The 12,347-nt window shown below is 41.7% G+C and overlaps 1 protein-coding gene across 1 annotated transcript; it reads left to right on the top strand.

The window, feature by feature from the left end:
- The first annotated feature begins 4,868 nt into the window (after positions 1 to 4,868).
- On the top strand, positions 4,869 to 11,495 carry tbata (thymus, brain and testes associated). The gene is made up of 8 exons (XM_008294889.1): positions 4,869 to 5,028; positions 7,748 to 7,906; positions 8,016 to 8,104; positions 8,449 to 8,598; positions 8,888 to 8,969; positions 10,259 to 10,415; positions 10,487 to 10,527; positions 11,135 to 11,495. The coding sequence occupies exons 1-8, from the start codon at positions 4,869 to 4,871 to the stop codon at positions 11,215 to 11,217; spliced, it is 921 nt and encodes a 306-aa protein (XP_008293111.1). The 3' UTR covers positions 11,218 to 11,495.
- The last annotated feature ends 852 nt before the right edge of the window (positions 11,496 to 12,347 follow it).

The raw sequence follows: 12,347 nt of genomic DNA, 5'->3' as shown, positions 1-12,347 counted from the left end.
AATACAATGTACAATTCTATACAGTAATGACTGAAAAGTAAGAAGTGTACAAGAAATAATGATTGCAAGATGCTGCATTTTGTGTTGCATAAGCGTAAGTAGCATTAGAGTTGTGAAATGCAGAGCAGTAAAGCCCCGCTAAGCCTGGCAGCTTGTGTAACTCTAAAAGTCACTCCAACAACATGAAAAAAAAAACACACAAAAAAACACTTTCTGATTTAAAAAAAAAAAAAGAAACTGATTCAACCTCACTGGACTGATTTCCACCGACGGCGACGTCATCGCGACACACAGCTTTCATCCGAACAGACCGCAATGTAATAACCAAGCGTCCCAAACCTGCAAAGAAAAATTCCATTTCCATGTCATTATCTATTATGAACACTATTTCAGTGATAGTCAGAACAATCAGGGGGAAAAAGGATATTAGCATTTCATTAGAACACCTCCTGCCTCTCACACGCTGACTCGCTCCTGGTTTTTGCCTGAAAGAGACTTAAGTTAAGAAGGCAAAGCAACAAACTGGACAAACTGGACTGCTGAACTAGTGCAGATGCTTTTGGCAGTCGAAGCAGAAACAGAATATTTAAAAGACTCATTGCCAGCTGTTATTTTAATTTTTTGTGGTGCATGAAACTTTCAGAATGTAACAAGAAAGTCTTCTGTCTTTATTACGATAACTCAGAAACTCATTCTGTGTAATAAGGGAGATATATATTATATCCTTAGAACCGTTTACGATGAACTTTCACTTTACAATCCAAATGCTACACATACATACATTTTCCCCACTACATGTGACGCTTTCTCAGACAGTCTTTTCCTACAAGCAGCTCAACATATCCAAAAAAACCCCAAAACAAACACTAATACAACCAAAAAACAACACATTACATGACAACCTCATCATAACCCACTGATGTGTTGATTGAAACATCTCACAGACGTCACAGTGAGACGTCAGATGGACTAAATGTCACTGAGGCAGTTCCAGTAATGTCATACAGCATTTTAAATAACCACAGCATAGCTCATATATTATACAGTTTGTGGGTGGAAGCGGACTTTGAAAGCCTCCTGCACATAAATAACGACGGTGAATGAAAACGTGAAACACTGGGATGGACTGTGAACCGATCTGTGTCCCACTGAAATACTAAATGTTCTGGAGTTCACCTCCCGCCTCGCCTCCTCTCCTCGTCTTCTCTCCTCATCTCCTCTCCTTGCCTCCTCTCCTCGTCTCCTCTCCTCGCCTCCTCTCCTCGTCTCCTCTCCTCGCCTCCTCTCCTCGTCTTCCCTTTGATGTGTTCGTTTTTCATATCGTTTTATGTGGAAATTAACAAAATGTTAAAAACTGCAGTGAGCTTTGCAGTTATATTGGGTTAATGTTACTTTGGATTTTGACAGTTTTTATACTGATGTAATAATAATATGTGCAAACTGAGCTGTGAGTATCTGCTGCTGGTTGAGATTAAATGAGAAACGTCTGCTTGCAGCTTGTTATGTGGAAGGTTTGTGTGTTCGTCTCCATCTCCTCCGCTCTCCTGCAGGTGGTAATTAGAAGATTGGCTGCCACCTGTGAGCTCCTGAAGAACAGATGATTGGCTCACACGCTGGCCAGTTATCCAATCGGGACAGAGGAAGCTCCTTTAAAAGCCCTCTACCTCCTTTGCTCTTGCTTTGCTGTCATTTGAATGCTGTTGTCAGCTTGGAAGGTTTGTGGTGGGAAGGTTACCAGCTGAGGTAAGACTGGGCACCTTTGGTACTGCACTTGGTTCTGGGTTGGTGCCACTACTGTAGGTTTTGTTTTTCCATCAGTAGTAGATCAGACAACCAGGCCTTTTGTTTGTTTCTTTCTTTACAGAAAGCTCTGAGTTAGGCCTTGATTTGTTATATTTGATTTCTCTTATTTGGCACAACCCCACAGCTGACCCTTCCTCCTCATTTTGTTTATTCATTAATTCAAAACAACTTGTAAATAAATGCTTTTTTGCTTCCCTGCCATCCATCCATCCATCCTGTGAGTTCTTCCTTATTTGATGGTCAGCGTTGTGTTATTTTGTGCATCTTGTAAGCAGGAATGTAACACAGCTATGAAACACCGTATGGGAGGACTGCAGGTCTGACTGAAACGAAGCTTTTCTCTCCAGCAGCAGCTCCTTTGTTAAAAATATGCAGGAGGATTCTAACGAAGCAGAGTTTTGTTATGATGAATAAAACATCGTGATGATTAGAGATGGAGGAGATTGAAATCTACAGTGAGAAATATGTTTTTATTAAAAACAGAAGAGTACAGGCGTGTGGTCATGTGAACAGGACTGATGAGCAAAACTTTTCATGTCAAGTGATAAACACACTTGATGAAGGTTCATTTGGGCTGAAAAATAAAAACACAGGACATGTGACCACCTGCATTAGCATAAGAGCTGAGAGAATATTATTCTACTGCAGTGAAATCATGCAGCAGGACGAGGCTTTAAAAAACGCTGCGTGTCTTAAAGTTCTCGTCTCCTCGATCAATGACCATCGATCGGCTCTTGAACGCTCGCTGCTCATTATCTGCGTTCACTGAAGCTTATCCAAATGGAGTTTACTCTGTCTGATGGAGCTATTGATGCTGTTTTATCTGTTTATTTAAAAGCAGAGCTGCATAATGACTGGAATGGATCCTTCTCAACCGTAAGCTTCTCACTTCATTTAAGCAAATACTGGTCACTCAGAGGCATGAGCTCAAGTAGGAGCAGCCAGTGGAGCTTTATTTGCCCTGAGGCTTGTCTCTCAGGCTACATACAGGTGGAGGGAAGTTTCACATGCTCTCAACAGACTGCTGCAACCACTGATCATGTTGCTGATTTCATGTGAGCTGTGCAACGGTGTCTGAGAGACTGCACTGACTGGATGTGAGCTTTTCTGTCTGGATGCACTTGAAATGAATGTTTTTTTTGGCAAATAATTACAATCGCAGTGATTTTGGGATGAAGAATTTAACAGGAGAACTGGGTAATGCAACAGTTACTTTAAAGAAACCTTTATGTGGCGCAGTGTTGGACAAAGCAGCTGCTTTACCAGTTTAATTACATTTCTAAGTAACATGGTGCAAACACCGCTGTCTTCTGAATCAAACAGGTTTTTTAGTAGTGCAGCTCTTTTAATAAGTGGTGTGGCAGCATGTGTGTGCGAGCAACACTTTGCCAAACATTCTCTGAAGCAACGAGCCAGCAGAGCTTTCAATGATAAATTAAAACTAAGCATCCCTACCTGACGCACATACAGCAGCGTGGCTTTGGTCCCATATTGAGCCCCTTTGTAGCAAATTAAAGTCTTACAGATTGAGTCTTTTGAATTTCAGCTCAAAATACTACAAAGATGGTTCCTTTCACCACGACTATAACCCCTGGTTTAGGGGTTCTACATGGGGGCTGCAGTTGGCTCGGTGGTTAGCACCGTCGCCAGTGCGTGACCCGGTGAGGACACCAGCATGGAGTCTCCATGTTCTCCCCGTGCAGCGTGGGTTCTCTCCGGGTTCTCCGGCTTCCTCCCACAGTCCAGAAACATGTTGAGGTTAATTGGTGGTTGTAAATTGTCCGTAGGTGTGAATGTGAGTGTGCTTGGTTGTCTGTCTCTAAGTGTAGCCCTGTGATAGACTGGTTACCTGTCCAGGTGAACCTGCCTTCACCCTGAGTCAGCTGGGATAGGCTCCGCCCCCCATGACCCTGGTGAGGATTAAGGTGTAGAGATGATGGATGGATGTTTTAAAGGGGCTGTTTGAGTGTCTGTAGCTTTAAATGCAGCTGAGCAGCTGCTGTGTACGCCCCCTTCAGGAAGAAGAGTGTCTCTGCACCTGTGACAGTGAAACAGTTGATCCCCCCTCGGCCATGCATGAGTGTCAGAACAGGAGTTTCTCTCACTTCTAGCTTTCTCTCTGAACCATTATTCCACCTCGAAATATTGTCGACTTCATTGCTCAACTGTTGACTTTAACTCAGACGTGTGTGTTTGTCATGATGTTATAACAATCAGTGTTTTACCTGTACACAGCAGCAGTTTGGAAACTCGCTGGTTAAAACGTCGTCTTAACGGCCTGCATTTCAGCCACTTTTAACACGTGTCTGTTGGTTGATACATAGAAAAACTAAGATATGTAAATGTGAACAGATATATTGGGAATTCAGATGCATATATATATATATACACACACATGAGCACAGAAACAGGAGGGCAGCTACCACTTGCAGACAGTTCTCAAGGCTAAAGTGTAAATTAAAGCATTTTCTGATAAAATATATTTTAATCTACAGTTTCACTGAGTAAATGAGTAAATGAAAGATCAAACTACATGTATGTTGAGGTGTAAAGTGTCTCTTCTCTCTGCATTAACTTAGTTTGAACTTTCCAGACAATGGATTGTTATAGAAAGGGGGAGAAATTAGGAATAAGCTGTAGTTGTGTTGCACGTCCGGGCTGAACTCTGGCTGAGTTTGCCCGTACACAGATGCCATTGTTTAGTTCAGGTTTCTTAGCAACAAAAGCAACACAGACATCAAGCACCAAGGGATCTGAGCTGGAGCCTGTCTTCAGAGGTAAACTGGTTGTATTTTTTAAAACTTATTTTCCACGTGCATTTCTCTCCGTTAAGACACAAACATCCTTGAGCTTTGAAGTTTAAACTTGATGAAGTTGGACTTGTGTGCACCGGGGTCCTTGACAGGTTTCCAACTGGGTTTTGTGTTTTGTTTTTTTAGCATGAGTTGGTCACAGCTTTGCAGTCAGAAACTTCTGAATATTAAGGTTTTGGTATTTCTGTCACACCAAGAGCTTTTCATTCTCTCCTTCAGACTCCGACAGCACTTCCCAGCCATCAGTCAGAGATGTTGACAGCACCAGACTCCCGGGGAACCACAGCAGAAAGGAGCTGCAGTCAAATAAATCAAGTGCCGTTTAAAAGCAGTCCACGCTTCGGGGCTTTGAGTCACCACTCGTTCTTCTCCCGGCACAACCCTCATCCCCACCGAGTGAGGCACATTCAAGGTGAGCGGAAGAAACCGACTGTTCTGAGTTGATTACATGTTTTTATCTGAGCTCTGCAGATGTTTTGGACATTTATTTAAGATCAGTATTGAAGCACTTCCTTTTCTTTCCATTATTATTATTATTGGACGAAGCAAAAAGCAGTTATTGATATTTTACTCTCTGTTAAAAGACAGGATCATTTTGTGACCCCGCCTGTGGAGACCTTCCACCCGACTCTGCTCATTCCTTCAGCTCTTAGCATCTGTCAATAGATTACTGATTTTATATTCATTTGAGCGATTGATCTGGTTCAGGACCAAACAGGCACTTTATGGTCACTTACATGGATCAGTATTGATTAGAAGCTGGTAAACAAGCTTAGAGACAGCAGCTGGTTTAAGCTGAAATGTGATTTTCTTTTTAGTTTAGAGAGGTTTGGAATAGGATTTGAATTTTGCTCAATATTGTCTTTTTTTGGTTCGTTTTGTAATTAAATCTTGTGTAAAAATGAAGCACCAGAGTGGGGTTTATTTTTCTTTCACCATATCATTTTGCATCATTTCACCTATCACTAATTCTAAATGAATAAAATATATAATTTTTGTTCTTATTGCTTTCAGCAGCTGTTTCAAATAAAACCTGTTGAACTGTTCTCAGCATGAGGTTGTTCTGTATTTTATTTTAATTGGAACTAAACACGACGCACGTCTGAGGCTGATGGGAGAAGTTTAGCAAATATATTAAAAAACATCTTATCAAATTTGGCCTGATGACTGTAGAAGATGAAAGTGAATCAGCGCCTCACAGGTGGACAGAAAACGCTGTAAAATGTTGAAGGGATTATTGAGAGGGCATAGAAAAATAAAACCTTTACAAGGACAACATTACAAAGAACGTTCAAAATGAAACAGACTCCAAAAGCAAACGCAGTCGATGTGAGAAGGTTAGAAAAACGGAAGTCTACTTAAGTGGATTTTCAAAAAGTTTGTTACTGGGGACAAACTTCTGCCTCATTATTAATTTTATTTCTGCCTTCAGAGATCATAAGAGTTCTGCACAAAAGTTTGTTGTGGAAACGCGAGCATGCTGTCGCAGTGTTCTGGCAATTAGACTAAAGTGAGACGAGTTATTGTCGGAGATGAAGCGAGGAGATGAGGACAGGACCCAGTGCAAACTTAACTGACGGTTTACTGGAAACTGGCTGAACTCCTGCAAGAGGTGGAGACGGGAGGAGGAAGAGTGACAGAACTGAAGTGAATTTAAAAAGTCCTCATTCTGACTGGACGGCAAATAGATCTTTGGACGAGAGCAGAGACACGGAGATTGAGAGTTAAGTGTTTTGTTTGTGTGGATAAATGGCAGTGATGGAGAGAATAAAGTAGCGGGAGTAGCTCGTGTTCACGAAGGGGAGTGGACACATTTCCTTTATTTAACGTAGCTCCATTTCAGCAATAACCCAAAATTTCCATCTTCTGGTGCTGCTGCAGGAAAAGTCACGGATACCATGTGTTGCTGTCCTTAAAAAATCAAGCCTTTTACCTCGTGAACATGTCTACATGGTGTTTTTTAATGCTAGAGGACATCTCATGAACTAAATTAGCAGTCGGCTGAGCATCCATGCATCCGTTGATCGGGTCACAGAGGCAGCAGGTCATTACAGACGTCTTTTCCTTGGCAATGCTTTCCAGTGTGGAGTGCCAGATATATCGGCCACCACGTTGGTATCGGCTGATATTAGTGTTTTTTTTCCCCATATATCGATATCTGTCTGATGTAGAATGTGGAAAAACCGATGATTGTCTAACACCAGCTGTTGCTGCTGATGTTTTTATTTAAATGTTTCTGGACTTTAACGTGAAGTATTTTAAAATATGTTTAAATATGTTGACGTGATAACGAAGACTATGTGGTCTCATTTCTTTAAAAAAGTTTTCACGTTCTCACAGTGCTTACTTACACTCATTTTTCAATGTGAACAAAAGTTGAATATCGACATCAGTAATATTGGTTATAGGCGATATCAGAAATCTTAGTATCAGATATCGATATCGGCCAGACGTTTCAACATCGTGCATCACTACTTTCCCTCCTGGGGGAGGCATTTCCAGGCCAGATGAGATGTATTAAATGTTCAAGGAAAACCTCCAAAGTCTCCCAGGAGGCATCTGATTGGCTGAGCTCTTCTAGCTTAAAATCGTGGCATCAGACTTCCAGGCTTTCACATGAAACAAAAAGGAACCGATCCTCGATTAATGTGATGATTTTGCACGTCCAGCTCGCTTTGCTTCCCCGGGGTAACGTTTCCTCTTTGCTGCCTCCACTTGAAAGTTATTTGTTGGCGTCTTAATAAACCTTCTACTTGAGATGCAGTGCACTAATTAGTTCTGACAGAAGCTCACAGCTGCTTTTATTCTGGTGTCTTGATATGAAAAGCCATTAACGCGCTCTGGAAGTTCCTGAGCTTAGCTATGATTCACGAGTGTATGAAATATTTCACAGCCGGCTCTTTGGGCACCTGGAATACCAATCTCTTACATGAAAGACACGACTGCATTATTGGTAGAAGAGATGGTTTCCTCTCTGACGTTATCAGGAAGTTGCTGCCTTTAGTCTCAGCGGGGAATCTGCTCGCTGTATTTTCTTCAGGGTGCAGCTTTGATTGTGCCGTACTGCTGAAGCGCTTTTCCTTTTTTGTTTGATTGGCTGGGTGATTATTGTACCGCTCTCCTTTCCACAGGTCTCAATGGCAGACCGATTTGCATGGTGCGAGATGACTGGTTTGTCACCTCGTCATTATTTCCGCATCCACTTCTCAAGAGCCACGTCCTGAAGAAATCACCCGGGCCGGCGTTTCCTCCTGCTCCAAACCTCCACGGAGCGAACAAAAACAAATCAGGTGAGGCCTGAGCGCGTACGGACCTCATGCATTTTCTCATTATTACCTTTCTGAAGCTGTAATTGAGCTTTACAGTGACGGTGAGTCATTTTCCTCCTATTTTTCCCAGCACTGTTTTCAGAAGCCTGGAGGGATGAACTTAAAGAACTCGCTGCAAAAGTCAGCCTGTCTTCTCGAGCACAAATGGAGAAAAACGAGGTAAGTGCTGCTGTAGCTGCTGTAATTTGAATGAAATCAAGGTAATGACACGGTTGTTGCTCAGCTCCTGTTTTTGCTTTATGCTATATAACACACCTCTGTGCATTAACATTTCAGTCCAATGGGATAATGGGCACGTTGTCAGCAGTAAAGATCGCCTATAGTGGACTTTTCATGTACTATGTGACAGAAAAAAAGCTCTGACATGCAGAAACATTATGTGTTGTTTGCTTGATTCTAGCTATCCAGAGACAGGGAGAGAACGGAGACATTAGACTGTGTTCTTGTTAGTTTTCGACGGTTCCTCAGTGTCTACAGAACTAAAGCAAATCGATATATTCCAGGACCAACAGGAGGACGAATGTGCCCGTCGAAAGACTCAGTATTCAGCTGATACTGGGAGGATCATCCCTCCATCCACCAAGTCGTACCAGCGCAGATCTCATTCCCAGCACCTGAAGCATCCTCAACCCTTCCAGGATCAAGAACTGACGGTGAGACGCGCCTCCACCGATCTCGATTTCCTTTGTGTTCATCCAAAAGTTTCATTTTGGAAATGAATCCCAGCTGAGTGATATTTTATCTCAGTGAAGACGGCTCTGAAAGCAGAGCTCCAACATTATAAGAACTAAGCTTTTGCTGTAAGTTTACGCTTTGCTTTGCTGTTAGAAAAAAATAACCTTTCATCGCAGCTTTGTCACCGAGAACCTCAGGAAGCTGGAAGATGTAACTTGTACATGTCTTGGTGGTGTGTGAGCTCACGCTGTGATGGTCTGCTGTCAGGTTCTGGAGCTGCTCTGTCAGATCCTGCAGACGGACTCTCTGTCCACGGTGCAGCAGTGGCTTCTGCTTGCAGGCCAAAGAGGTAAAACACGTGATTCCACACAAACTAATGGATGAAGACTAATGCTCTCTAGTGCACCTCCACCCACAAGTTGTACAACACCTGACACACTGAGGGCTAATGGCCGTCTGTTTACGTCACCTGGGTTTTTAACAGATGGTTGGCAAATGGTCAAAATCATGGTTTGCTGCTTAAATTTTAAACTAATTCACATAAAAAAGAACACCAGCCTTGGGTTCTGCATCTTAAATAGTTTTAAAAAGCCAATACTTTCATTTTATTGCAATTTAATATGATTTTTAATTTCATAACCGTATTTATCGCTGACTGAAAGCTTGTCATAAGTTGTTCTTACCACATAAAACACTATAGAAACGGTTCTTTTTGTTGTGCCTCCTGCTGCAGAGAATCTGATGCATCAGTTATGAGTTTATAAAACTGTCTCCATAATTACACTGTAAATGTCCTACACTGATGAATCTTTAAGCAATTTAGTTATATTATAAAAAACATTGTGTGACTTTGAAACTGTAAAAACATCATAAATGATAACTTCAGGGCTCAAAGAAATACTGCCAAAAAATAAATAAATAAATAAATATTGCAGCACATCTGATGCACACATTTTCAACAACACAACAAAATAAAACATTGTTTTAGTGACTACATGCTGCCTCAGTCCAGTTGCTTTCTTACTTTTTCTCCTACACTCTGAGGCGTCTGCAAATACCCACAACTCCTCTTTAAACGTTCTCTGCAGATGACTTTTTAATCTTTAATGGGTTTAAATGAGCTTCGGTCCAAATGCAAACGCTCATTTAAACATATTTGTACAAATGGAGTCTCATTCGACGTCCCTTTCTCATACTTTGAGTGGTTCTGGTTCGAGTCGCAGCCCGCAGGCAGCAGTCTTCAATTTATTCGTCTACTTTCTGTCACCGTGCTGATTATTCACTAGAGCACATCTGCCACGTGCCTCGTGGTTTCAGTACTTTTTCAGTTAATAATGACTGATCTCGTCTCAGAAACTTGTACATCAAATATAATACAAACGGCATAATAGCTCGTATGAATGGACTTTGTTGTCTTGTTGTTGTTCTTTGGCTTATTTCTGTTGCTGACTTGTAGAGCAGGGGGTGTAGTTTCTTCTTCCTTTTATAAATATGAGCCTCATCTGTGGTGATTATTGATATCTTAGTATTTTTTTAAAAATGCTGAATGCATTCATGAACTCTAGTTAAAAAGATTTCCTGTTCTATTTTCTACTGAATGCATATATTTGCCTGTGTCACCGTACTACCTCCTCACAGAGAAAGACCTGGTGATGGGGATGCTCAGACGAGCCCTGGATGCCGTCGACCTCTCGGGCCGTAGCCAGCGGACCTTCCAGGCTTTTCCTCCAGGAGCGTCTCCGCTGGTCTACGATCCGTCATTTGAGCGGCCGTGGAGGAAACCACAGAGAGCGAGGTCAGAGCAGCTTCATCAGGTTTCTCTGCTCACTGATATTTTAAGGTTAATGTGTTTGTTTACCTCCACAGCTCGTACAAAGCGAATCAGACTTCCAACGATGACAAACCAGGTAACTCTTTGTTTCTCATGTTTTTCTAATTTGCTGATTATTATTATTAACAGAATAATTTTTGCTCCTTTTTTGTTTAATTGGCATCATGGAGTATTTTGGATGTTTTCATCATTTTATGAGCGTCCTTCTCTCTCTCTATCTTCTCTCTCGAGTCTTTTTAGCTTCAGGAGGTCGTGAGAATCATTAAAATCATTCATCCAGCTCCTCTTTTGAAATGATCTGTGTCGTCCAGTCAGTTTGTCTTGATTGATTTGTCCGTTGTATTTATCTTTAAGGACTAACATGCTATGAAGTCTCTCCTGGAGCTCAGTGCAGTCAGAGCAGTGGTCCTGCAGTCTCTCACTGTGCAGGAGCTGATCTGTGTTGTTTATTCCTGAATAATAGTGTCGACAAAATGCTGCCTCTCCTGCAGAAATGAGTTACACAGTCTGAAAGAGATTAAAGGATCTGTATCTGGGATGTTAGTTAGGTGTTGAAAAAGAGCCACTTTCAGATCTGAAAAGAAAGTATTGCTTCTTACATAATGAGTTTCCATTTTATTCAGACCAGAGCAGGTGTAAACATGCTGTCCTTGTAGGAATCTGACTCGAGTGTTTCTCCGCAGAGAGGATCGGAGATGCAGAGGTCCTCCAAATCCATGCAGAACCTCAGGATGGTCCTCAAGATCCTTCACCTCAGAGTGCATAAGGTTGCTTCATTGTGACTGCGTTGCAATACGGCCAAGAACCGGTTCCCCTGTTTGGTCCTCCCATGATGAATTTATCACAAGTTATCTTTAGCATGCAGCATCTTTGCTTTGTGGTTATTTCTTCCTAGCTGGTTTAGTCAGAGGACTACACCAGAGCGCTTTTCATTTTCACTTCATTAACACGATGTAGCTGTGATGGCGTCGCCGGATACTGTGGGTGATGCCATGGTGTCCATCAGCTCTCTGAAGTGGTTTAACCGAGTAAGGAGACCTTCTACTAACTGTTGCTTGATGTGAAATAAAATGCAAAACTGGATTAAAAAAAATGTGTCCACTGAAACATAATGTAAACAAAAGCCCAAATCGGAGTGGAACTACACATTGGATGATAACTTTACTGACTTTGTTTGCAGTCATACGACACGGTGTGACTGAGGATGCTGAATGGTTCTCCTGGAGCAGCAAACCCTCCTTTGCTAAATGTACAGAAACCTGCAGCAGGACAGATGATCTCATTTACTTTGAAATATACTGATGACACCAACGTCTGATTTGAGTTTCAGTGCAGGCTTCACTTTAGAAATGTGAACTCATGCATAAGGCATGCCCCACATTAGCATAACTCTAACGGAGGAGCTATAACCTTCACTCTGTCTCTTCTGTTGTGGATAAAACGCTCACCTGAACACTACAGCACAGTAAAGCAAAGGTTTACATACACTTACAAAGACTGTAAGTCGTGAGTATCCAGTGACTCCATGATGCAATGACATGCGTCTTTATCACAAAAACATTCATCCTTTAATGTTCTTTCATAGATTTATTATAGGATTCTAGAAATATGACTCAATCTGCTGGGTCAGAAATGTACGTACAGCAATTCTAATATTTAATTAAATGTTCTTTTGTCTGTTTTTACCTCATTTGGTGCTTTTAGTAGCTTCTGGTTGGATCTTTGACCGCTCCTGTAGATAGAAGTGGTGCCATTTGACTACATTTGTTGGCTTTCTGACACGAGCTTGTTTAAGTCTGGACTTTGGGAAGGCCAACCTAAAATCTTTCTTGCTTTCTTGCTTGCTTGCTTGCAGAGTTGTTGTGTTGCCCGACTGTCTCCATGATTCAACCTTCT

Source organism: Stegastes partitus, unplaced genomic scaffold (genome assembly GCF_000690725.1).
Source record: "Stegastes partitus isolate 25-593 unplaced genomic scaffold, Stegastes_partitus-1.0.2 Scaffold1005, whole genome shotgun sequence".
In the NCBI taxonomy this organism is placed as follows: Eukaryota; Metazoa; Chordata; class Actinopteri; family Pomacentridae; genus Stegastes; species Stegastes partitus.
Note: the sequence above shows the minus strand (reverse complement) of the source record. Positions and strands in the feature narration are given on the sequence as shown.